Genomic DNA, 27,941 nt, shown 5'->3' with positions numbered 1-27,941 from the left:
CTCCATGGTGTACGCCTCGGTTGCAGCTTTGTCTGGACCTTTCACATGGTCCTAAGGACTTTGTTAACGCAGCGGCTCCCCACTGACACTTCCTCTTGATTCTTCACGTGTTCCGGGGCTCTGAAGTTGTTTACACTGACGGCTCAATGGCTATTGATCACGTAGGCTTCACATACATTCATGGAGGACATATTGAACAGCACTCCTTGCTAGTTGGCTGCAGTGTTTTCACTGCAGAGCTGGTGGCCATATCTTGTGCTCTTGAGTACATCCGCTCGTACCCTGGCGAGTCATTTCTCCTGTATACTGACTCATTGAGCAGCCTACAAGCTATCGACCAGTGCTACTCTCACCACCCTCTGGTAGCGTCCATTCAGGAGTCCATCTATGCCCTGGAACAGTCCCACCATTCTGTGGTGTTTGTGTGGACTGCAGGACATGTCGGAATCCCCGGCAACAAACTTGCCGACAGGCTGGCCAAACAGGCAATGTGGAAACCGCTTCTGGAGATAGGCATCTCTGAAGCTGACCTGCGCTCTGTCTTACACAGCAGTGTTTTCCAGCTTTGGGAGATGGAACAACATAACAGCATGCACAACAAACTGTGTGTCATTAAGGAGACTATGAATGTGTGGAAGTCTTCCATGGAGGCCTCTCGCAGGGAATCAGTTGTCCTCTGCCAGCTCCGCATTGGCCATACATGGCTAATGCACGGTTACCTAATGCGTCGCGAGGACACATCTCAGTGTTACTGTGACTCCCAAATGTCAGTCGTCCACCTCTTGCTGGACTGCCCACTTTTAGCTGCTCTGCGGCAGACTTTTAGCTTCCCCAGCACCCTGCCTTGGTGTTGGGCAACAGCACCTCCACAGCAGCTTTAGTTTTATGTTTTATCCGTGAGAGTGGGTTTTATACTTCTATGTAGGTTTTAGTGCATGTCCTTTGTCCCTCTGTGTCCTCCACTGTAGTGCTTTTAGGATGGAGGTTTTAATGTATTGCAAAGTGGCTGGCTTTTCCTTTTTATTCTCGAGGTTGGCCAGCCACTGTTATCTGCTTTCATGTTTTACTCTCTTCTGTCTCTAGCATCTCTCTGTTGTTTTCTTGTCCTCTTTTGTTCCTTTTAGTGTTCGCTGCCTTCCCTTCGTTCTTGTGGCTTTTCCTTTCTTTCCGTTTTATATGTTTCGTCCGTTTTATTCTCACACTTGTGGCATTGTTTTATTAGGAACAAGGGACTGATGACCTCGTAGTTTGGTCCCTTCTCCCACCATCAGACCAACCAACCAACCATGCCTCTTGGCCGACCCACATTCCCACATAGCCCAACTTAACTGCAGTCCCTGTCCATGTCCTCAATGCTCGCCACTTTGAGATTCCAGCAGGAGGGTGGATTAATTCCACATCCACAGTGAATGTGGTGGATTCATTGCCCATCAAGGGGAATGAATTACTGTATCAGAAATTTTAGGCCCAGATGGTAACCCCAAAAAATTGCGTGTCCATGTGAAAAAGGTGGTGTATGTCAGTTTTGATGCTTGAAGTTACCTTAGTGGATCTTTTCTGGGCTGTTACAAATTATTACTGCTTACTGGTGTTTTTATGCCAGTAAGCTGGTGATTCTGCTATATAAGGTGGTTTGTAAATGTGTTGTATGTTTTGCTACTTCTCAGTGGTTTAGGCAGCAATATTCCACACATTATGCAACTAATAAGTGATTCAGTATTTAAAATGTAGAATCTTGTGTGAAGGAGGCAAGGGAGAGGAAACTGTTTTGGGGGGCTGGTATCCTCTTTCTACGACATAAATGCACACGAAGATTAACATGGTTCTTTATTTACATGAACAAATGGCTGCTACTTAACTTTCATAGAGTCCATCTGTTGTGGTGCAAACTCATCCATAATAGTCCTCTTGCAGACAATATCGGTAATCTTGCTATAATCCGACGTTATGTACTGTCGTAACTTGAGACGTGACCAGAGCCCACACTGCAAATGAATGAAGCTAGGCTGCAGCGTGGCTTAGTTGATCAGTGACTGAGCGAGTCGGACATTATGGTCAGCAGTGGTAGTCTAAATACTTGCAGCCAAGAGGGTGTTGATGGTGTGTTGTTTGCGAGCCTGTCTCTGCCTCTCTTGTGATAGGCATGCTTGGTCGATTCCCTGCTATCGATCTTCATGCTACATCTTTGCTGACCGGTGTGCTGGCAGCAGCTTATACCAGCACATAAGTACTAAATTCAAGTGACAAACCTTTTTAACAGCTAGTCCTATGTGTGAACAGGTTCTGTAAATAATGTAGACAACGCCAGGCAGGCAACTAACTTTTTTGGCATTTATTACAGACACTTCTTCGCACAGAACAAAATATGAATTCACAAAGGTTCACAAAGACGTAATAAAAATACAAGTTTTAGTGACATGGACCCTAAGTACCTTTTGATGTGCATGCAGCAGCCAATTGACTGAGTGACTGGCAGGTGCAGCCACTGCCTGTAAGCGCATAAAGACAATCACTGTTTTTTATTACACTGTTTGGACATGATCAAAATTGAAATTACAGTTGACATTTATAGAATGTTGGCAAATTCTGCAAAACTTTTGTTACTACAAAATACAATAATAAGTTTTTTTGGCCAGAATTTAAGTGGAAGTATATTTTGATGTTAAAAGTGATAAAATATATTTTGTATTTTGCAAACAATGATGTGAAAATAATTTTAATTTATATACTAATTACATATTTCATTTATTTACTGACTTCAAACAGACACCCCACCCCCCCACCCCCAACCCCCCAGCCAATGAACCATGGACCTTGCTGTTGGTGGGGAGGCTTGCGTGCCTCAACGATACAGATAGCCGTACCGTAGGTGCAACCACAACGGAGGGGTATCTGTTGAGAGGCCAGACAAACATGTGGTTCCTGAAGAGGGGCAGCAGCCTTTTCAGTAGTTGCAGGGGCAACAGTCTGGATGATTGATACGGCCTTGTAACACTAACCAAAACGGTCTTGCTGTGCTGGTACTGCGAACGGCTGAAAGCAAGGGGAAACTACAGCCATAATTTTTCCCGAGGGCATGCAGCTTTTCTGTGTGGTTAAATGATGATGGTGTCTTCTTGGGTAAAGTATTCCGGAGGTAAAATAGTCCCCCATTCGGATCTCCGGGCGGGGACTACTCAGGAGGGCGTCGTTATCAGGAGAAAGAAAACTGGCATTCTAAGGGTCGGAGAGTGGAATGTCAGATCCCTTAATTGGGCAAGTAGGTTAGAAAACTGAAAAAGGGAAATGGTTAGGTTAAAGTTAGATACAGTGGGAATTAGTGAAGTTCAGTGGCAGGAGGAACAAGACTTCTGGTCAGGTGAATACAGGTTTGTAAATACAAAATCAAATAGGGGTAATGCAGGAGTAGGTTTAATAATGAACAAGAAAATAGGAGTGCGGGTAAGCTACTACAAACAGCATAGTGAATGCATTATTGTGGCCAAGATAGATACGAAGCCCACACCTACCACAGTAGTACAAGTTTATATGCCGACTAGCTCCACAGATGACAAAGAGGTTGATGAAATGTATGATGAGATAAAAGAAATTATTCAGGTAGTGAAGGGAGACAAAAATTTAATAGTCATGGGTGACTGGAATTCGATCGTAGGAAAAGGAAGAGAAGGAAACGTAGTAGGTGAATATGGAGTGGGGGTAAGGAAAGAAAGAGGAAGCCACCCGGTAGAATTTTGCACAGAGCATAACTTAATCATTGCTAACACTTGGTTCAAGAATCATAAAAGACGGTTGTATACATGGAGAATCCTGGAGATACTGACAAGTTTCAGATAGATTGTATAATGGTAAGACAGAGATTTAGGAACCAGGTTTTAAATTGTAAGACTTTTCCAGGGGCAGATGTGGACTCTGACCACAATCTATTGGTTATGAACTGCAGATTAAAACTAAGAAAACTGCAAAAAGTTGGGGATTTAAGGAGATGGGACCTGGATAAACTGACTGAACCAGAGGTTGTAGAGAGTTTCAGGGAGAGCATTAGGGAACGATTGACAGGAATGGGGGAAAGAAATACAGTAGAAGAAGAATGGGTAGCTTTGAGAGATGAAATAGTGAAGGCAGCAGAGGATCAAGTAGGTAAAAAGATGAGGGCTAATAGAAATCCTTGGGTAACAGAAGAGATACTGAATTTTATTTATGAAAGGAGAAAATACAAAAATGCAATAAATGAAGCAGGCAAAAAGGAATACAAGAGTCCCAAAAATGAGACTGACAGGAAGTGCAAATTGGCTAAGCAGGGATGGCCAGAGGACAAATGTAAGGACGTAGAGGTAAGATAGATACTGCCTCAGGAAAATTAAAGAGACCTTTGGAGAAAAGAGAACCATCTGCATGAATATCAAGAGCCCAGATGGAAACCCAGTTCTAAGCAAAGAAGGGAAAGCAGAAAGGTGGAAGAAGTATATAGAGGGTCAATACAAGGGTGATGTTCTTGAGGACAATATTATGGTAATGGAAGAGGATGTAGATGAAGATGGAATGTGAGATACGATACTGCGTGAAGAGTTTGACAGAGCACTGAAAGTCCTAAGTCAAAACAAGGCCCCGGGAGTAGACAACATTCCATTATAACTACGGATAGCCTTGGGAGAGCCAGCCCTGACAAAACTCTACCATCTGGTGAGCAAGATGTATGAGACAGGCGAAATACCCTCAGACTTCAAGAAGAAGATAATAATTCCAATCCTAAAGAAAGCAGGTGTTGACAGATGTGAAAATTACTGAACTATTAGTTTAATAAGCAACAGCTGCATCATACTAACACGAATTCTTTACAGACGAATGGAAAAACTGGTAGAAGCTGACCTCGGGGAAGATCAGTTTGGATTCCACAGAAATGTTGGAACACGTGAGGCAATACTGACCCTATGACTTATCTTAGAAAATGGATTAAAAAAAGGCAAACCTACGTTTCTAGCATACTTAGACTTAGAGAAAGCTTTTGACAGTATTGAGTGGAATACTCTCTTTCAAATTCTGAAGGTGGCAGGGGTAAAATACAGGGAGCAAAAGGCTATTTACAATTTGTACAGAAACCAGATGGCAGTTATAAGGGTCAAGGGGCATGAAAGGGAAGCAGTGGTTGGGAAAGGAGTGAGACGGGGTTGTAGCCTATCCCCGATGTCATTCAATCTGTATATTGAGCAAGCAGTAAAGGAAACAAAAGAAAAATTCGGAGTAGGAATTAAAATCCATGGAGAAGAAATTAAAACCTTGAGGTTCGCCGATGACATTTTAATTCTGTCAGAGACAGCAAAGGACTTGGAAGAGCAGTTGAACAGAATGGACAGTGTCATGAAAGGAGGGTATAAGATGAACATCAACAAAAGCAAAACGAGGATAATGGAATGTAGTCGAATTAAGTTGGGTGATGCTGAGGAATTTAGTTTACGAAATGAGACACTTAAAGTAGTAAAGGAGTTTTGCTATTTGGGGAGCAAAATAACTGATGATGGTCGAAGTAGAGAGGATATAAAATGTAGACTGGCATTGGCAAGGAAAGCGTTTCTGAAGAAGAGAAATTTGTTAACATCGATTTAAATGTCAGAAAGTCGTTTCTGAAAGTATTTGTATGGAGTGTAGCCATGTATGGAAGTGAAACATGGACGATAAATAGTTTAGACAAAAAGAGAATAGAAGTTTTCGAAGTGTGGTGCTACAGAAGGATGCTGAAGATTAGATGGGTAGATCACGTAACTAATGAGGAGGTACTGAATAGAATTGGGGAGAAGAGAAATTTGTGGTACTAGAAGAAGGGATCAATTGGTATTACATATTCTGAGGCATCAAGGGATCACCAGTTTAGTATTGGAGGGCAGCACGTAGCATAAAAATTGTAGACAGAGACCAAGGGTTGAATACACTAAACAGATTCAGAAGGATGTAGGTTGCAGTAGGTACTGGGAGATGAAGAAGCTTGCACAGGATAGAGTAGCATGGAGAGCTGCATCAAACCAGTCTCTGGACTGAAGACCACAATAATAACAATTCAAACATCTTGCTGCTCTAGATATGATTAAACTGAGTAGTTACTTTTTGATAGCATAATTTTAAGTAAAAGATTTTTGTGAATATGGGTGTTTGTTTACACAATTTTGAACTTGACAGTGCCAATTACATACACTCTTGACTTTTACAATTCTTGATGATTTTATACTGCACAACCTAGCTTAGAGAAAGAACTCATGCAATAACATTTTAAAATCATGCAAAATCTGGTATTGATCTATCTACTAGAATGTTGCATTGCACCATTCATTGTATCCAACTTGGCCCGTCATGTTACTGGGCATTCAGTGTATTGTATTCCAAAATTTATGTTTGTCTTTCACACATATGATGAATGGCAGTCGTTGGAGGTTAATTGATACAGCCTATGTCTGTCTTGCTGAGTTGGTTCGACATAGTGCAGTTTCTGTAATTTTGGTTTTGTATGTCACCACAAACCACCTCGAATATGCAGTAGACTGTTTCTCTCTTCCTCTTATATAATTGTAAGCCTTGTCTGGTTATTTCAATAACTGAGGAAAGAGTGTACAGTACTCATCATGTTACAACAGATTCTGAACTCCTTGATCCTGGCACACACTGATGAAGTGTGGGCACACTGTGACCAGCTGTTGGTTGATGTTATTGGGTGACCTTTGGCATTGGTGTATGGTGACTGTTGCGACAACTGTGACTGTAGCCTTAGCAACAGGTGGGCAGCCCAACCAGCCAAGGTTGTCTCACCCTGAGAATCTTAATCTGTTGACTGCTGTAGTCCTCAATACAAAGAAATTTTATTTTAGTTTACAAGGAAAAGCTAGGTTGTACTTACACTCAAGAGAGAAGTTGTCTACAACTTACATGATTATTGTAGGTTACTGCCAAAATGGTTTATACAACAAAATCACAGCCAATTTCCTTCACCATCTAGGTCAACTTAGTCCATGCTCTCCATCCAGTGGGCTTAATGTGAATAGGATGTTAGAACTGTAATATTCCTTCTTCTTTTATACTGATAAAGTTCTTGTTGTAAGTTACATTCTAACAACAAAGCCATGTGCTTGAGTACTGTCATTAGAATACCTTACTCTTCTAGTCTCGATTGTACGATTCTATCAAACTTCCTTGGAAATTAAATCTATGTGATGGACCAGGACATGAACCTGGGACTTTTGCCATTTGCAGAGAAGTGCTCTACTGACTGATCTGTCTGACTACAACTTTTGACACTCCCTTACAGCCTTACATCTACCAGTACAGCTCTCCTGGAAGAAGTGATACTGTGGAAACATGGTGTAGCCATAGCCTATGGTAGGTCACAAGTCATACTTGGACAATCCTGTTGGTAGAACACTTGCCTGTAAAAGGCACAGGTTGCACGTTTAAGTCGCAGTCTGACATGCAGTTTTAATCTTTCAGGAAGTCTCAAATTGGTGCACACTCTGCTTAAGAATGAAAATACATTATGGAAGCAATGCACTTAAGCTGTGGCTAAGCTTCATTTCCATAGTATTCTTTCTTCCAGGAGTGCTGGTCATGCAAGGTATACAGGTGATTTTTTGTGAAGTTTGGAAGGTAGGGGTGAGGTATTGGCGGATGTAAAGTTGTGACGGGGTGTCATAAATTGTGCCTGGACAGCTCAGCTGGTAGAGCACTTGCTGACAAAAATCAAATATCCCACATTTAGAAGTTTAAACTCCATGCAAACTATGGAGCAGAGTGAAAATTCATTCTGGAATGGTTCCATCATTGCACCCATGAGATATTATCTGGTTTGATATCTACCTCAATTTCCTCTTTTTTCAAATCGGTCTATTTCTCAAGTACCCTTTTAAAGTTCGCTACCCTGACTCCTTTGGGTTCTTCTTCTGCTGCTACTGCTGTGATCGCATAATTTTGTCATATTCACAACTGGAAATTTATTTTATGTGCTCTTCGCCTGTTCAAGGCTCAGTTTTTTTATAGGGCTCTACCTTCTTGCACTGTAGGTTCCAATGGCCGCATGTCTTTGTATGGTCTCTTGCTTCTTAACTGCTGATGTAAACTAAAACAGTCTTTCTCATTGCAGTAGGTACCGCATGTGTAGTGATGACTTTATTTCTACCTGAGACCACCACAGTCTGAGCACTGTAACAAGATGAAGGTCTTTTACACTAGGTAGAGTATACACAGTATCCACCACAGTAAGTATAAAATAATTTCGTTTCTGTTGCTGAGATTCAGTCCTCTCTAGACAAAGCAAGCCCACAGAATCACGAAGAGCCACTGTAAAGTTTGTAACGAGTGTAAAGTATGGTGTCACGTATCGATACTACCCCACGGGCATCGAAGGTGGCAACACAATTGCACCATTCCATCAGACACTGACAGCAATCGTGGAGGATCCGGTGGACTGATTGGAGCACACCTGCTGAGCGGCCAGATGGCCCTCTCGCAATTGGAATCGGTTCACTACATGATGCTATGCAGACGCCACCTAGACACGGCTCTGACATCATTGTTTGTGCTTTAATTCAGAAAGTCTCATTCTTGTTGCCATTGTATGAACTGGACTCCAATTCTTGCTGTATTATTTTTAATGAGCCTTTGTACAATTGGAGAAATACAAGTTAAGAATATATTCTGTTTACTGTGTTACCTTGTTTGCTAATCATTTGTGCTCCTGTCCACTTCCATATGATGACATTTGCAGCAGCACTTTGTAGCCCATCTCTCCCTTCCATTATGTATGAAGTTGCATGCAACATAAAGAAGGCGGCGATTAGCTGAAGCCCATAGTTTGTCTGTGATGTGTACTTGGATGCTGCAGTTGGAATAATACAGCCCAGAAAGACAAGTATATATGTTCCAGCCCTGGTCAGGCACATTATTTTCATTTGTTACACAAATGATGGATACAATGTATACTGGACCAAAAGTTGAACTCACTCTCGTTCAAGAAGAAGGAATACATTATAAAACTTGGAATTCACCACATATTTAAGCTGTCTTCCTTACCAAAAGCAGAAAAAGACTTTACCCATCATTTGGAACTTGCACGTTTTTCCGACAAAGAGGATAAAGAAGACTTTGGAAAGGAGGCAGGACATGCATTGGCAGGGGCACAAAGTAGCCAAAGATCCAATTACAAACAAGTTTACCAAAATCCTTTTTATTTATGGAATGCATTACAAATAATTTACTACCAGAGATACAAATTAGTTGAAAACATGTTCTGGTCACTTTCACTTTACTTGCTTATAAAAGAATTTAATCAAATTGAAGAAAAGATGCTTCAAATTACTAGGACACAAAAACAAATGTACATTTCCTTTTTATGTAGATGTGCTTTTGAAATATATAGCACTTCCGTTTTTCAAAAACAAATCAAAACAAAACTGGCTGATGAGTAAACATCATTACAACTGCTGACCGACATAAAGGAACAGAACGTGCAAGTTAAAAATGTTGACATAGTGTGACACCGCAATTGGGCCCTCTTCTTGAGGGTGAGATTTAGAGAAGCTTCATCTTACTTGCTCATGAAGTTCAAAGCACCTTAATTTATAGAAGTACCAGCAATGGTCCTGTGTTTTGAGAAAATATGAGTGTCTTTCGTAGAAACTTCGCTCCATAATGCAGTGTCAGTTTACTAAATAATAAACTAGAAGCCATTCATGAAAAGCTCTAGCATTGCTCTTTTAATAAAATTCTTTTCTTGCAGATACAAAAAAAACTTGGTGATTACCATTCTGACAGCTTACGGAATGTTGTAAAATTAATGAAAAAGTAATTTTTAAATGGTGTAACATTGTAAAGTTGAACATGAAACTGTGAAAAACATAACAAGCGTACATTTACATAAAAGGAGCTGCTTTAAATGCTTGGGAGAGGAGAAATAATAAAAAGATTGAAAATACAGTGCATATAGGTAATATGTTCTAAGAAGTTACTAAAATCCTACTGCAGTGTTGACAATAAGCAACAGTAGCATCAAAGGAAGACTGTTGAGTCTGTTGGTCTGTATGTTAATACTAAAGCAAACAAATTTAACATCAATAAACAATACGTAAAATAAGGGAAAGGCAACCACTCCCCTATGGTAGATTGATGTGTGATGCACAGACACACATAAAAGAAAACAGTGTTCACTAACTTTCAAGTTGTATCTCTTTTTTGGCGTGTGATCGTTTTGTTTTTTTTCTTTTTTTTTGTGTGTGTGTGGGTGTGTGTATTCCAGTTTTCCTAGCTGTCTGATGAGTAATGGCCTTTTCTCATATGCATATTTATACTGTTATTATCCAGTTATTTAAAGTTTTAAGCTGTGTAATTAAAAACAATGTCCCTCTAAGGACAGACATTTAGGACACTGTTCTGTACATTTTCACAAAAGATCAATTATTCCATAATAAAACCATTACATGAGATTACATTCCTTGTTTGGATTTTATTCAGAATCTGAATATAACATGCCTTTAATGACTCAACACTGTTTTTTCAATGTTTTGTCCACATGTACATTCTTTTAAATGTGAGTCTAATGCAAATTCTGATCATATTTAAGAAATGTTAACATTTCATGTTCCTTGTCTCCCATTATGTTGAAACATAATAACAGCATGAAAAGGAAATATTACCATTCACCACATAAAGGAGGCATTGAGTCACTGGTGTGCACAATGAGAAAGAATGCTAGAAATATTTAAGATTTTGGACAAATTCCTTCTTCAGAAGTAGAAAAAACCCAACACACACACAACCACTGTCTGCAGTCTGTTTTGGGTCTTAGCACCCAGATACAATGGCTTTGTATATGTGAGCTGTGGTTGTGTGAATGTCTGTGAGTTTTCAGCTTCTGAAGATGGGCTTTGTCTGAAAGCTAAAATATTTCCAGCATTATTTTTCATTGTGTCTGTCTGTGACTCAGCACCTATTCTATGTTGTGAGAAGCAACCTACCCTTTTGATATTGTTGTTTATTCCATCCTGGACTTTCCATTGTTTGATTATGTTAAAATGTATACAGTTCACGAGCATACGTATACAAGTTTATACATTGCACAACCACAAAGATTAATCTCAGTAAGACATTGATACAAAATCGAATGTGCTCTCAAAGAAAAATATTCACCAGCAAGATGAACAGTATTTCTTATCACCTAAGAGAACTGTTTGTGGAGATTAATGTTTACAATAGGCGAGAACACCAGGAACTAACTGATGCTGCTATACATTTGTTGGCAGAAGCAGCTGCCTGGCACTCTGACTCAGTTCCAGTAACGGTTCCAGTTCCACACTGTCACATCCCATCTGCCACAGTGCACTGGCCAGGGCTTCCAGTTTATTTGCTATAGCTGCCAATGCGATTGACTGTACCTCAGGGACTGCATGAAAAATAATAAGACAAACAATTAAACGTGATGTAGGAGACTTATACCGACATCTGTTTTAAGGGGATCAGGTAAACATGTGACGATAAAATGAATGGTGGAAGGAGTAAACATAACAAATCACTGTGTAGTTGAGTCATTGAGAGGTACATAAATCAGATTGAGAACACTGCAACTTTCAGATAAATCTTTATCAGCATTAACTGAAACACGTAAACTTGCACAATGAGGTATTATGGTATAAGAGATCTCATTGATCAAATGATAACAGGATTGGAAAGGTTATAATGGAAAGGATACAAACAGAAAACAGAGCTTAATTTTGAAATCCAAAACTCTTCAGAAACAGCCTTCTTATGAGAAGACCGAAACTCTTTGTATGCAGGATGAACCAAAACTCTACAGACAAACTTCCAGAAGTGGTAGTCTGGTAAACATGGACTCTTAAATGCACACTATAAGATCTATGAGCTCTTGTTCAGTGGAAGAGATGTCGTTCACAGTAGCAAAGGTGAACAAGTGCTCATAGCTCTTAAGGTATGCACTTCAGAGCCCATGTTTACTGGACATTTTTTCCTTGATTTGGTCCATACTATCACCACTGAAAGTGTATTCGTGGAGTTCCGTCTCGCCCTGTATAACTGCCCAGTTCATCCAGTTTCACGTATGAATCAGAGGTATGGACATTGACAAATAACGACAAAAATATTTTAAGAAACGTTGCTCAAAAAGTACACTATACTGCAAGCATTATTACAAGGGAAAGATATAGTACAACTTTTTCAAATTGCAACAAATATAATGGATAGGAGATATGAAGAGAATAGTAGAGGACAGAATATAAAAGAAAATGCTGAAAAGTGTGATTCAGTATTCAGTTTCAGTATTCAGTTTATTCACCATTGACCACTTACAGCGGAATAGGTCTGAACATTAAATATACAATTAACAACAACTTTACAGTAAAGTTTTTACAATTTAATTCCTTTTCTTTTAGGAATATTCTTATATACTAATGTCAATGCTTATTTCAAAATATTCTGTTATCTTATAAAATGGGTGTTTGAGAAGCCAGTCATAAACCTTACGTTTGAAAATATTATTGGTCAGTGACCGAGCAGATGCTGGAAGTTTATTGAAGAGTTTTAAACTCATTATTTTGTGTGAGTTTGCAGTCTTTGTGAGTCTGTGTCTTGGTATGTCAAAGTCCAGTTTGCCTCTGGTGTTGTGGGGATGTATGTTCTCTCTGGTCTCGAACTCATTTAAGTTGCTTTTGACATAAAGCAGGGCTGTGTAGATGTATAGATTCACCACAGTTAATATCATGTGCTTGATAAAGAGGGGATGGCAGTGTTCCTTGGGCTTAGCTTTGCTTATTATTCTAATTACTTTTTTTTGAATTTTCAGAATTTCACTGACAAAGCAAGAATGTCCCCATAACAATATGCCGTAGGAAACGTGTGACTGAAAGAGGCCAAAATATACCACCTTTAGATACTCATCAGTGACTATATCTGTCAGTCTCCAGATGAGATAACACACTCTTGCTATTCTCTTGCAGATATGGCTAATGTGTTCCTCCCAGTTTAATTTTGAGTCAATGTGGAATCCTAATAATTTTATTGATTTGCTTTCAACAGCTGTAGTTAAACCCAGAATTAGCTCTTGTGTTTTATCAGGATTACACAGGAGTTCATTAGAAGAAAACCAATCCATTACTAGTTCTAGTTTTTCCTGTGTTGCCTGATGCAGTTCTGTTGTGTCATGGTGTGTATTGAGCAACGTTGTATCATCTGCATAACACACAACTGAATTTGCTCCTACATGGTAAGGTAAGTCATTAATTGCAATGATAAACAGAAAAGGACCTAGGACCGAGCCCTGAGGCACTCCAGTCCGAACTTCCTTCAGTGAGGAGCATCTATTTTTAATTGATACATACTGTCTCCTGTTACTTAAGTATGATTCGATTACATCCAAAGATGGTTTGTGTATGCCATAAAATTCCAGTTTTGCAAGTAGGGTGTTAGATGGTATGCAGTCGAAGGCTTTGCTAAGATCGCACAGTACGACTGACACTAGATCCTTATTTTCGAATGCAGTTAACACCTGGTTAACAACTTCAGTGACAGCAGTAGTGGTGTGATCCATGCTACTAGACATAAGGGGATAACTAGAAGAAGATAAATTGATGACAGGTGATGTAATATAAGCTCTCATTCGTGTGGGCTCTGGAGAAGGAAAAGAGCTGCAAAAAACTGACAAGCATGGCGGAAAATACCGTAGCAGAAGAAGTCAAGGCGAACCAAGGGCTGTAGCACTACAGAAGGAGATCTCACTGATAACAGATTTCCATTCTATTTAACTACAATAATATCGACTGTCATATTAAGAAACCAAAGAGAGTGTACACAATGAATGAACATCTCCAGATGGGGGAGTAATTCAAATTCAAATGGCTCTGAGCACTATGGGACTTAACATCTGAGGTCATTAGTCCCCTAGAACTTAAAACTACTTAAACCTAACTAAGCTAAGGGCATCACACACATCCATGCCCGAGGCAGGATTCGAACCTGCGACCGTAGCAGTCGCGCGGTTCTGGACTGAAGCACCTAAAACCGCTCAGCCACCACAGCCAGTGGGGAGTAATTGATAATGCTGTACCACAGAGATTGATATTGAACTCGTCTTGTTCTTGTTGTATAGGGTGTTTCTGCAAAGTTGTTCACTTCAAGCATTTTTGTAACCATTTTCCACCCAGATGAATTGTGAAGAAGAACTCACTAAAGGAAGTATGTCCTGGGTTCATATAGCTGCATTAATTAAAGAGATCTTGGTGCCAACTTCAGTTTTTTAAACTGGAAATTAATAATTTGTGCTGGTAATACCATAGTTTTAAAAGAGAAAAAAGTCGACAGTGTTTCACTGTTCAAAATCTGATTACTAGTTTCAGAGCAATTAAAATATTCAGAAGTTAGGATTTATCTGTTTTCCACATAAAATTGATTGCTGTCTTATGTGGAAGTTCATGACTTTATAGCAAAATACATCATGTCGGATAATTAGGAAACAGTGAATTGCACCACTGCACTACCAGCATAAAGGGGGCACAGAGAAAATGTAGCTTTTATTGTCTCCACTGTTTACATGTGTTGAGCAGTGATTTGTTTAAAAAGTAAACTTATTTCACAAACTGGGGGAAACTAGATATGCTACTTACTTATGGAGAATGTATCCCAACAGATGGTGTCCAGTGAGAACGGCAATTCAGTGAATGTGCAAAAAACTGATATTGGAATGGCACTGGAAAACTGCACAGAGGGTAAGGAAAAAGCCTGGAATAATCATAATGAATATTCTGTCAGTTGTTGCTCATAATCCACGTTAGCTCAAGAGAAATTGCGAGTCCCACTGGAATAAGTCAGCCTAGTGCTGTTGTCGCAGAATTCTGGCACTCGGTTCCGATGCAACATTAGGACTATATGTTCTTTCTTTGAAGAATTCTCTTTGTTGATGAAGCTACTTTTAACAGTCATGAAAAGCTGAATGTACTAAATATGCATTATTGGGACACTGAAAATCTACGGCAGATTGAGTGTAAATATGAACGTTTAGTGTAGGATTATTTAAGACTACGAGATTAGTCTTTACTTTATTGAAGAAACCTTAACGGATAAAATATATGTACAATTTCCTACCAAAGTGCTACCAGTTCTCCTAGAGAGAGCACCACATCAGATATGTAAATGTTATGTTTTACCATCATAATGTGTGCTCTCGCATGTGGCTATGAAGGTGTTCACAGAGTTCTTTTCTGGTCAGATTGGATGTAAAGGCATAATCAGTTGGTCCGTATGTTCACTCAGTTTGATGCCGATGTATCTTCTCCTCAAGGGTAAATTCAATCATGAAGTTTATGTAGAAGTTCCAACAACCAAATAGCATTTAAAGCACAGTCATATTGCAGCGTTTACAATGAGATCAGAGGACTCTCTTCAGTTCACACATAAGTCCTTGAATGAGTGAGAGCAAATGTGTATTGAAGTAGGTGGTGGGTATTTTGAATACTTGATGATATAGATGGAATTTAGGGAAGTGTTTATGACCACATGCCTTTGTGATTTTCATGTTACTGTTACTGGTTTAATTTTGCAATGTAAGTGTGTATCTCAACATTAAAGTGATGACACAAAGTTATTATTTAATAATATTTATACTGAAATCTTGTGTTTTGCAGATACATTCAATTTCTGATGTACACCTTTCTTTCAAAATTCTGGCAGAAATAAGACCAGAATTGTTGCTGTGGTTAACTGCTGAATGATCCTTAGATGCCACCTCCATTGCCTTCCAGTTTTTGTGTTAGTTCAGGCTCATGTAGTCAAGTATGATCAGTATCAGTTTCCAATTAAACTTATTTGCACTATTCTATTTTTGTAAGCAGAATTTCTTAACTTTGTCAAGTTGGAGAGCCCTGTCAGCCTGACGCAACTGTTCTGTGTAACAACATGAACTTCCACATAAGACAGTAATTGGTTTCATATTCAAGACAGATAAATCCTAATCATATTTTGAAGAGTGAAATGCTGTTGAATTTGTTTCTTTTATAACTATGATACTAGCAGCAGAAATCACTATTATTTCATTTGAAAAAGTGAAATTGATACTGATACCTCTGTAATTAATGTAACTATGAAAACAGACTATACATTGTTTAATGAGGACTGTTGCAAAATTACTTTGGGTGAAAATGGTGTTATGATACTTAAACAGATGGGGAAATGTCTGAAGAAAACAGGGAATCTGAATCATCCTGTACCTAAAAATATCTGCCATCATACACCCAAGAAGCTGGAATAGTTATCTTTTGCTGATGCATTCTACAAAATTGTGTGACAAAGATAATATATGACTTCCACACTAGGTCCTCTTGTACATAGTGCGTAATACAGTTGGGCATACTAGAAAGAGACTCACAGTATATTTACTCTTTCATGAAGTTAATTTTCAACGATCAGTCACAGAATTTCAAACACAGTTTGATGGGAAAATGTATCATAATTGTAAACTAACTGACTTGTTCCTCATCATAGTGAAAGAATACAGTTTTAACCTGTGGAACAATCACATGTGCAGTAACCCTTCAAAATTCAACAGTTGCAATTAAATTAAATGAGAAAAGCAATTTGAACTAATATCGATACACACAATAAATAAAACATTTAACATCAATGAGAGTTTTTAGTGGTGATTCTGAAAGCACTTACCTGAATTTTCTTTCAGTTTGGACAGAGCATTTTCAGAGATCTCCTGTATGTTAATTTTGTGTCTAATAGCTTCCAGATCACTTTGTTCACAGCATATTACGAAGTCATTACTAGCTTGTTCCAGTTGTCTGATGACAACTGAAGGCTCTTCAAACATATCTGCTGCTGCCTCAAGAAAAGGGTTTCTTACTGTTGTCAATGGAGGAATGAAATAATTGTCATCAAAGCAGCATAACCAATCCAACACCTTTGTGTATGCTACTAGGGCTGAGCCAAATGTATTTGTCAGAAAGCTGTAAAATATTTTAATATTTTTCATTAAGGCACAGCTAAGGAAATATCACAGAGAGCAGGAAGCTTTTTATTTACTAACTGTTCCTACATGTAATTTTACATGCATGGCATTGCTAACAATGTATAAACTCTTTGCGATCACAAATATTTTACAATATCTTATAATTACTATAAATGTTTCTACTACATGATTGTTTCTTACAACACTATTCATGTTAAATCCAAGCTATATGGGCATTCTTGGATAAACTGTTGTTTGAGTCACTTTTTAAAAGTATCCCCTGACAACATCTTAACTTAAGCTGGTTACAAATTATAAAAAACAGTTCCTTTGACATAGGGGTTTCTGCTGTTAAAGTTAATGTTCTCTTAACCATGTGAAAGTCAGTTTTGTGCCTTGTATCATGGTTGTGAATTTCCATACTTCATGTTCTTTCACTAGCATGATGGTTTCCAGCTTATACATGGCAATTACTGTGAGACAATTTAATCTAGAGAATAGGCTTGTGCAGTATGTTCATTGTTTTACCTTTGCTATGATTCTCGAGGCCCTCTTCTGCCTTACAAAAACCCTTTTCATATTAGTGTAGCAAGACACAGTACTATTCCATTACACAAGAAAGCGTACAGTAATCCAAAGTATACAGACCTTAGGGTGTCAGAATCAAAGTATGGTGATAATCTCCTTAATACATATAGACTGGATTTTTTTTCTGACGTACTCAACTTGCTGCTTCCACAAAAGTCAGTCATCTGTGTATAAACCCAAAAATTTACATTCAAATGGGTTTTTGATATAATTTTATTGACCACAACATTTTGCCTATTTGGAAAACGGTTTAAAGTGAATAACATTTGTTTTTCCTATATTGACTTTTAAGTTGTCTCTCTGAAAGTGAGCTCTAGCCATTTCGATAAAGGTTTGAATCTCTTCAATTAGGTTGAGCTCATTGCCTGCAAAACAGACACCAGATATCCCATCAGTATGCATATTATCTAGAGAACTTGGGAAATCATTTACATAACATATAAATAGAAATTGACCTAAAATTGAGCCCTGAGGAACACCAACATGTATATTTCTTATTCTTGACCATTTCCTCTCTAGTATTTATCCTTACCATGTATAATTTCTGTTCGCTGTTGTCTACCTTTTCAAATATGTTTCCAGCAACTGCACAAGTTTTTCAGTGACTCCACTCATCACAATTTTTGATAAGAGGATATCATGTTGTGCTTTGGAGAGTTCCAGGAATACTTCCACTGCTTGGGACTTTTCATTTATTTTTTAAGTATATAATGGACAAATTGTACAGTTGCTGACTTGGTACTTCGACCTCTTCTGAAACCACACTGGAAATCACTGAAGAGACAAAAGTTATGAGACACGTCCTAATATCCTGTTCGACCTCCTTTTGCCCAGCATATTGCAGCACCTTGATGCGGCATGGACTCAACAAGTCACTGGAAATTTCTGTCAAAAATATTGAGGCATGCTACCTCTATAACCATCCATAATTGCTAAAGTGTTGCAGATGTAGGATGTTGTGCATGAACTGAACTTTCGATATTGTTGGGGTTCATGTCAGGTAATCTGGATAGCCAAATAATTCACTCCAATGGTTCAGAATTCTTTGAAGGAACTGTGAACAACTTTGACCTGGTGACTTGGCATATTGCCATTCATAAAAATTCCATCATTGCTTGGGAACATGATGTCTACGAATGGCTGCAGATTGTCTCCAAGTAGTTGAACATCCAGAGAACCCAGTCCATTCATGTAAACACAGCACACACAATTATGGAGCCACCACCACCTTGCACAATACCTTGTTGACAATGTGGGTGCATTGTTTCATATGGTCTGAACCACACTCAAACCCTACTGTCACGTCATAATAACTAAAATTGGGACTCATCTGACCAGGCCGTGGTTTTACAGTCATGTAGGGTCCAACTGTGGTCACGAGCCCAGGAGAGGTACTACAGGTGATGCCATGCTGTTAGCAAAGGCACTAGTGTCAGTTGCCTGCTGATGTAATCCACTAATGCCTAATTTCATCACACTGTCCTAATGGGTACATTTGGCACATGTCCCACATTGATTTCTGTGGTTACCTCATGCAGTGTTGCTTGTCTGTTAGCACAGACAAATCTATGCAAATGCCACTGCTCCCAGTTGTTACATGAAGGCATTTGGCCACTGCATTCCATTTTAAGAATGTTACTTCTTATTTTAGTTATGTTGGTGGATAACTGCCACAATGTTAAGGATAAGCTGGGCCTTGAATCTTTCAATGCCTGTGACATGCTTATGGCACATTTCAAACATCAGAAGTTTTTAACAGGGACTTTTGAATGCCATACTTCAGTTCTAGTATGCCACTAGCTGTAAGGACTTGTAATCTTTGTAAGCCTAATGAGACTGAGTCTATTTTTGTATGGGTTAAAGGTGATGGTTGTTGTGCAAAAGTAAAAACTGTAGCTGATTTTACAAAGTAGTATAAGAATTAATAAAGTTCTTTCTCATGAAAATATAGTGTAGATACATAAAAAAAAAAAAAAAATCTACACACTGATCTTGCCAAAAGCTGACAAGCGATTCTTCTTGATGTTGTAGCTCTCAAGGGCATCCTGGGTGTGCTCTCTCCATGAGGCACCTCAGGGCTGCTCTGTGAGTTGTTCTGGCACTAGTGATGTCATGGTCCAGGAAGCGGTGAAATGTGTTTTATTCATCTTATAACGTACACAATTTCAGAACATATGTCTGATGTGCAGGAGATGTGTCAAGGTTACAATTTGCTTATTTAAAATTTTGTCACATTTACAATAATACTTTGTGGAGAGTTTACTTACTTGAATTTTGTCAGACTTAACAGTATGTACATCTACTATAACTATCATAAATTTTTATTCCATTTTAGGGATCCAGCTCAAAGTATCACTTTTGTCTTTCATGAAATCTTCCACTGAGTGATAACATCGTTCAATTAGAAAATCATGTAACTTGCTTTTTAAAATATTTATCTTCATATTCGTTATGTCACACTCTTCTATTGTACTGTGAATTTTCATGGCTATATACTGAGGAGACTGAGCATGCAGTTTTAAGCAATGAGGGGGGAGCATAAAGTTCTCTTTATGTCTTGTGTCATATGTGTGTTCAAAATGATATTTTTTGAATAGCTCAGAACTGCTGTGTAGGAAAAGAACCACTTCAAAGATGTATAAAGAGGGGACAGTTAATATTTTTTGGTCTTTAGATTGCATAAGACTGCAGCTCTCTACTGGAAGTGGTTACATGTAAGCCACAGCTATATAAGTAACGAATTTGGAAAGATGGCTGCAGTCATCGTGCAGCTGCATGTGCAACACCATTGGAGGACTTGCAGAGATGCCATGTTGTTACAGGAGGAGAAGGCGGTCATGTGGAACCCTTTATAAGTCAGTTGACAAGATATCAATTACTACTCAGGGTCAATTGGGATCCCAACATGCTCTTCATGGGCCATCTGTTTTTGTTAGAGGAATTTTGAACTTTATGTTTACAAAGACTGTTTAAGAATGTTACTTTTGTTCAAAAGAAAAGATGAATAATTTCATCAATGATCTAACTGATGCTGTGAATACTAGGAATTTAGTATGAGATAATATTCCTGAAGGTAATATGCATCCCAGTGTACTCTCAGGTCACCTATTTGACAAATCTGTTGGAGATAATGGTCTGTATGCTAATGCTTGTGAGTGTGTGTGTAATAATGTTGGCAACACTGATGGTGGTAAAGAATCTTTGCCTTGTGGGCAAAGAGTTATGGAAGAAACCAGTACAAGGAGCTCTGAAATACGCAACTCTTCTGCTATGTTTAGGAGCTCTGGCACCAGTGATGTCATGGCGCAGGAGGTGATTGTGCACTTAAAAGGAAAGTAAAAAGTCGGTGAGCCGTGTATCGACTCGTGCTACACCTTGTGTTTAGATTGCATTGGTTTTCCTTTTCTTCCCCTGACATGTTTGTTTGATATGTTGTCTGTCATTAAGTGGCTGCTTGGTTATCTTTTCCCTCTGCTATCGATATCTGCGTTTTTGCTTCTGGGAAACTGCTATGGAGGAAGTGAGATCTTTGACTGGTGGTAACCTTGTGTGGTGGCGGGGAAGTAGGGGATTGCGCCCAGAGAGTATGGTGGACACGGGAGGACAGCGTGGCTCTCCAGCGCGAAGCAGGCATGGTCGGTTGTACCGAGTCACAACGTGATGCATGTCGGTTGTGTATAAAGAGCGGATTGAGTTGACGGAAGAGCTCCCCGCGTGTTGCTTGTATACAGAATTGCCCCACGAGTAGTTACTGTTCATTTCACCTTGGTGGGACATTAACAAGCTTATTTAAATGCTCCACTTCAACACTGGAGTTAAAAGGAGACACCTAACATGAAGGAGTGGTCACTACCCGTCAACGTTGCAGAGAAGATGTGAACTCCGGTGACAGAGCATGTTGTCACGGGATTGTGGCATGTTCGGTTCGCTGGCGATGCGTCTGCGGTCTGATGTGTGGATCCTTGCCATCAGAGGTCGTGTACTGCCTGTTCGAGCATAATTGCAAGTTAAATTCATGGAAGGTTTAGTCATTAAGTAATAATTTGTGTAACCAGTGTCTCTTCTGCCTTGTGGCCTCCAGCGACTGGGTTTCCTGTCCCTGGCACCGGTGTAATTGAAGACAGTGATCTTTCCTCCTCCTATAGTTACTGTCTGATGGGAGGTGTAGTTTTGGCAGTTTAATTGTTTCGCTATTCTGTCGTGGGTTATGAGTAAATTCATGCTTCTTGTTAGTTGATCATGTGGTCACTCATTCAGGATTGTGTCGTGTAATGTTTCCTTGCACGAGGTTAGCTCTAATTCTGTCAGCAAGTTAAGCCATCTTATAACAAGTTTTCGCTGGCTAAAAGTCAGTGCAGTGACCAGCCTGAGAGTGGCAAATGTGTTTATGGGCATATTTAAATTGGTCAGTATTCTGTCTAGCCTGAGCATCCCTGAGTGGGTGATTTGTGGCCACCTTACACGGGTCCGTCATATCTGTGATGTTCTAATGATATTCCAGGACACTTTTGTTTAAAATTTTTTAAAATTCCTCAAAGTTTGTAAATTCCTTTTATTGCCATTAATTGTGTTTGCTGAGACCTGTTTAATTTTTTTAATAGCAGTGTTGGTAGCTTCACTACCTCACCGTACTTTATTAACAAAGTTCTGTATTTACTTTAGTAGCCTGTTTACTAATGTTCTTTAAATTTTTTTAAATTGTTGTATTGCTGTAAATTACTTTGATTGGCATTAGCGGTGTGTTTTAAAAGGTAGTTTGTTGCTGTACTGCTAGCTTCTGTGTCTTTTAAAATTTTTTTTTAAACTGTTGTATTGCTACAAATTACTTGATTGCCATTAGCAGTGTGTTTTAAAAGGTTGTTTATTGCCGTACTGCTAGCTTCTGTGTTTTTTTAAAAAAAATTTAAAAATTGTTGTATTGCTATAAATTACTTCATTGCTGTTAGCGGCGTGTTTAAAAGGCTGTTTACTGCCGTACTGCTAGTTTCTGTAAGATACGAATAAAACATTTGTGAAAATCTCAACTCGACAGTAAACTACTAGAAATTTGGCCCCATTTCCCAACTTGGGGTGTGGCTTGTAGTAACCATAACCACTGTGGGTGTCAGCACTGGTAGCAGAGTGTGGTTACGGTCTCTTGGTCAGTTGCTTACTGCCGAGTTCGAGAAATTGTTTCATTGTCTGATATCTTTGTGTGGTGCAAAGCTGATTAGTTTGTTCTGTTTTGGCGTCCTAGTAATTATGGAACCGCGAAAGTGCCTGGGAATAAACTTGTTGAAGAGGGAACATTTTTTGTATGAATTGGCCAGCAGCCCACAGAAGGAAGTGTGTCATAGCTGTCAGCGCGTTTACGGTCTGCACTTTCGTCTCCGGTGGTCATCACGCTGGAAGTGATTGGTGAGTGTAAGGCAGCAGCAAAATTCTTGGGTGAGGCGCTTGATCATCTCAGAGGTACTATATCCTTCTTTGAGGATGCTCGGCCTAGTGGTAGGCAATTAGATAGGGTGTGGGCGCAGTTAGCTCACCTCGGTAATCGGGTACGTGATTTAGGGTCAGTTGAATTAAGTGGCTCAGATAAGCACTCGTGGGTGGTGTTGCAGGAGAGAATAAGTGCATTGAAACTTGATCTTGCTTGTTTGGAACTAAGAAAGGGACTCCCTGAGGGAAGAGAGGAATTAGAGTTCCGCGATGGGATGAGTTGTGAGGGTGGTTGTGACTCTGTGAGTGCAGGTCAGGCGGTGTATTCCAAGTTAGCTAATCCGATCATGTATTTGTTTAAGGATATCAGGGAGTTAAGTATAGATCATCTTGAACAAGTAGAAGATTTCTTGTAGCTGCTGGTTCGGCTCGAACAGCATGCACAAGCATTTAGAGTTTCTCATCAGCTGATTTTGGGGCTCTTGTATCCGTTAGCGGGAGGTGAGTTAAGGTAATTTATCTCACAAGCAATGGAAGGAGGTTTGTCTTTAACTCAGTTAAGGCAGCGGGTCATTGATAAAAAATTAACCAGAGGACTCCGGCAACAGCTGGAGTGTAATTATATTTGGCATATGTAACGGAAGGATGAGGTGTTGCGATAGTATGTTGATGGAGTCAGATTAGCATCATCGGCGTTGTTAATAGGGCTTCCGGAGGAAGAACTGGTTTTGATAGTTTTAAGAGGCATGCGAGCGGTGGATAAATCTGATTTTGTCTTCAGGCAGCATGCTGTCAATTGGCAGGAGTTGGATGAGGCAGTGGGTAGTATCTCAGCATTGTCTCTTGAGAACCGGCTGCCCGATGAGGGTAGGAAGCAGTTATCTCAAACTGATCTACAGGTTAAGGAGAGATGGGGGATTTCCAGCGATGTGAATAAGCAGGAGGATCAATGATGTTTCAGATGCGGAAGCGTAGGGCATTTTGTTAGGGAATGTAGTGCTCCTAGAATGCTGAGAGCTAACAGATGACATCAGGTTGTTGGTAAAAGAGGAACTCGGAGTTATCGAGCCAGGTGTGCCCGAGTGATTGCTGCCCCCATCTCCTCATTGCCATATATTTGCTGTAGTGTGGGAGGTGAGCCTGTCTGTGTGTTGGATTCCGGAACTTCCATTTCCTTGTTGAATTTAGATTGGTACTTGGAGTTTGCACATATTACTCGCCTTGGATCGATTCCATCCATGGTTCAGTGATGTCGTTTGGCTGATGGGCAGCTGTTACCTCTGCAAGGATGGGTTCATGGGGGTTTGTCCGTGGGAGAATTTTCTTGGCCCATATGTTTTGCCTTGGTGAAAGGATTGGCGGGTAACTTGATTCTGGGGTGTGACTTTATTAATAAAACTTGTTTGGTTTTGGATAGTGCAGGGCATACCTTTTTCTTTAAATTTAAGCCTGAACTGAAGTTTGGTTTTTGTGAATGTAAGCAGCGAGTGTAATGTGCAGGTCCTAGGACATTGGCGGTCGAAGCAGGCAAGTTTGATCTGGGGTATCTCTCGGTGGAGCAGGCTTCTCGTCTTGGTAGGTTGTTAGCTGATTTTCCCCAGCTTGTCTGTGATCACCTAGGAGTTACCAAAGTTCTTCAGTATAAGATTCACCTTAGTGACCCGATTCCTGTTAATCAGTCTCCTAATCGTTTGTCACCACCTAAGGTCAAGGTTTTGAGGTCTAAAATATCTAAAATGCTAGAAGAGGGAGGCATTAGACCCTCGACTTTGTCCTACATGTCTCCGGTGTTCCTCGTGCCCGAGAATCAAGGGGGGGACTTCAGAGTTGTTGTTGGTTATCGTTTCCTGAATAACAAGGTGGTGTTGGAGTCAGTTCCTCTTCCTGACCTTCATAATTCGTTCACTTGGTTTGTGGGTGCAAATTGGTTCACGGTCCTTAATCTTAATCAGGCGTATTACCAAATTCCTCTAATGGAGTACTGTAAGCATGTTACCGCCTTTTGCACATATTGGAATCTGAAACTTCCTGGTGGATTAAAATTGTGTGCCGGACTGAGACTCGAACTCGGGACCCCGAGTTCGAGTCTCGGTCGGGCACACAGTTTTAATCTGCCAGGAAGTGTCATATCAGCACACACTCCGCTGTAGAGTGAAAATTTCATTCGAGATTGGAATCTGTTTGAATTTAATAGGGTTCCCTTTGGTCTCGCTACCGGGGGAGCTGTATTGACGCGATTGTTGGACAATGTCTTAGGTGATTTGAAGTTGGTTTGTGTGTATAACTATTTAGACGACTTGGTCATCTATAGTAAGTCATTTGAAGAACATCTTGAAGATATCCGGCCGGTATTCATTAGGCTGCAGAATGCCGGTTTGACAGCCAAACCCAAAAAGGTCACCTTCGCTCGTCCGCAGGTCTCGTTTTTGGGACACCTGGTATCGGGCCGAAGTATAAGTATTGAGCAGGACCATACAAAGGCCTTAAGAACACTACTGCCCCCTAGAGATAAAAGGGGAATTGCCAAATTTATTGGCATGGCTAATTATTTTAGGCGCTTTGTCCCCCACTTCGCTCAATTGGTGGCACCCCTTAATGAACTTCGTTGGAAGGGAGTTAAGTTTGAATAGGGAACTGCACACCAAGGAACCGCACACCAGGCGGCCTTTGACCAGATCAAAGAAGCCATTGCCAATCCTCCAGTATTGGGCGTTCCTGATTTTAGTAAAAGGTTTATTGTGCAATCTGATGCTTCTAACTCCGGAGTTTCTGCGGTTCTTCTCCAAGAAGGGGATGGGCAGAGGCAGTCGCTAGCGTATGCGTCTCGCCGGTTAACGAATGCCGAACTCAAGTATTCGGTGTATGAGTGCGAGGTGCTGGCGGTCCTCTTTGCTTTAGAAAAGAATCGATTCTATTTGGAGCATCGACCCTTTGATCGTGAAACTGATAATCAGGCCCTGAGTTGGGTTTTGGCTTGCCCACGTAAAACAGGGAGAATCGCGAGGTGGGCTGTATGAATTTCTGCCTTTCAATTTACTATTAAACATATCAGGGGAACTGACAATGTCATGGCCGACGTGCTAAGTCGGATGTTTGCTAGTTCACCCAGAGTTGATCACAATCAGGAGAGTGGGGAAGACGATTTTAGTTGTACGGCGTTAGGAGAGATTCCCCAGCTTTTTGTTGATCTACATACGCAACAGGAAGAGGACCCTAACCTTGGTCACAGTAGGAGAAGGCTGAAATTGGGCGAGGAGGTAGGCCCCTATGTTGTGAACAAACGGGTTCTGTGTAAAAAAGTGGGAGACGGTCGGAAACTTAGAATTTGTTTACCAGCAACCTTAGTACGACCAGTGTTTCAGTATTTTCATCAGTCTGTTCTCGGGGGACATTTAGGCACCTATAAGACATTACAGAAAGTGAAGGAATTTATCACTTGGCCTCGTATGGAGTGAGATATAAGACGGATGGTAGCACAGTGTCGGGAATGCTGTATTGCTAAGCCTAGTAATTCATTGGGGCAAGGGTTGCTCAGTTCGGAGCATGAGGCTTACCCTATGGACAAATTGTACATCAATTATGTGGGTCTGTTACCCCGGACTAAGCAGGGTAATCAGTATATTTTGGTAGTGATCGATGCCTTTTCTAGGTTTACTTGGCTTATACCAAGTTGAAATGTAAATGCTATCACTACCATTGTCCATTTACTCAACATCTTCAGTGTATTCGGACCGCCTAAACAATTGGTTAGCGATAACGCTCCCGCTTTTCGTTCGGTTCAGTTTAGAACATTTACCTTCCAGAACGGGATAACGCATATTACCACAACTCCATATTATCCTCAGGGATCTTTTGCGGAAAGGGTGAACCGCAATTTGAAATCTGCTCTTATTATTTACCATCAGGATTCTCATAGGAAGTGGGATTCAAATGTCTGGTGGATTAGTTTCGCCTTTAACACCGCGTGTCATGAATCCATCAAGGCAACCCCTGCTTCTCTGATGTTTACTTTTCCTGTTAATTCTCCCCTTACTAATTTGTGGAAGATTCAAGACCTAATTCCGGCAGTTATTACTCCCCACCTTATTAAAGAAAACTGGGGTAGGGCCAGGCATAATATTCTCACTGCTCATAACAGACAAGCCGTTCGTTATAACCGGGGTTGGTGTCAGTTTCAGGGCAGGCCTGGTGATCAAGTTTATATTCGTAATTACCCGGGGAGAGACGCACGAGTCGACAGGCTGGGAAAATTGACTCCTCATTTTATTGGGCCGTGTACCATTGAGAGACAATTGGGTCCAGTGAATCTCTTAGTTCGGGACAATCAAGCGGGAAAGTAGTATCGAGTTCATCTGAGTCAGGTTAAGTTGAGGTGAACATTTCTCTTGTAGGGTTTGGGAAGCTATGCTTCCAGTTTAAAGAGGGGGAGGTTGAGCCGTGTATCGACTCGTGCTACACCTTGTGTTTAGATTGCATTGGTTTTTATTTTCTTCCCCTGACATGTTTGTTTGATATGTTGTCTGTCATTAAGTGGCTGCTTGGTTATCTTTTCTCTCTGCTATCAGTATCTGCGTGATGTATGTCGGTTGTGTGTAACGAGTGGGTTGAGTTGACGGAAGAGCTCCCTGAGTGTTGGTTGTATACAGAACCACCCCACGAGTAGTTGCTGTCCATTTCGCCTTGGTGGAACATTAACAAGCTTCTTTAAATCCTCTATTTCAACACTGGAGTTAAAAGGAGACACCTAACATGAAGGAGCGGTCACTACCCGTCAACGTTGCAGAGAAGACATGAACTCCGGTGACAGAGCGTGTTGTCACGTGACCATGGCGTGTTCGGTTCGCTGGCGACGCGTCCGTGGTCTGATGTGTGGATCCTTGCCATCGGAGGTCGTGTACTGCCTGTTTGAGCATAATTGCAAGTTAAGTTCATGGAAGGTTTAATCATTAAGTAA

The 27,941-nt window shown here is 40.2% G+C and overlaps 1 protein-coding gene across 1 annotated transcript in view; it reads right to left on the bottom strand.

Annotated features, from left to right (window-relative positions):
• Nucleotides 1-10,248: 10,248 nt before the first annotated feature.
• LOC124550841 overlaps nt 10,249-27,941 on the bottom strand; it is a 382,565-nt gene continuing 364,872 nt past the window's right edge. The window contains exons 28-29 of the mRNA XM_047125569.1: nt 16,687-16,979; nt 10,249-11,410 (exon numbers count right to left, since the gene is read on the bottom strand). Of these exons, the coding sequence (XP_046981525.1) occupies nt 11,253-11,410; nt 16,687-16,979 (451 nt within the window). The 3' untranslated portion in view covers nt 10,249-11,252. The remainder of the gene's footprint in view (nt 11,411-16,686; nt 16,980-27,941) is intronic.

The sequence above is a fragment of the Schistocerca americana genome, chromosome 9 (assembly GCF_021461395.2).
Source record: "Schistocerca americana isolate TAMUIC-IGC-003095 chromosome 9, iqSchAmer2.1, whole genome shotgun sequence".
NCBI lineage: Eukaryota > Metazoa > Arthropoda > Insecta > Orthoptera > Acrididae > Schistocerca > Schistocerca americana.
Note: the sequence above shows the minus strand (reverse complement) of the source record. Positions and strands in the feature narration are given on the sequence as shown.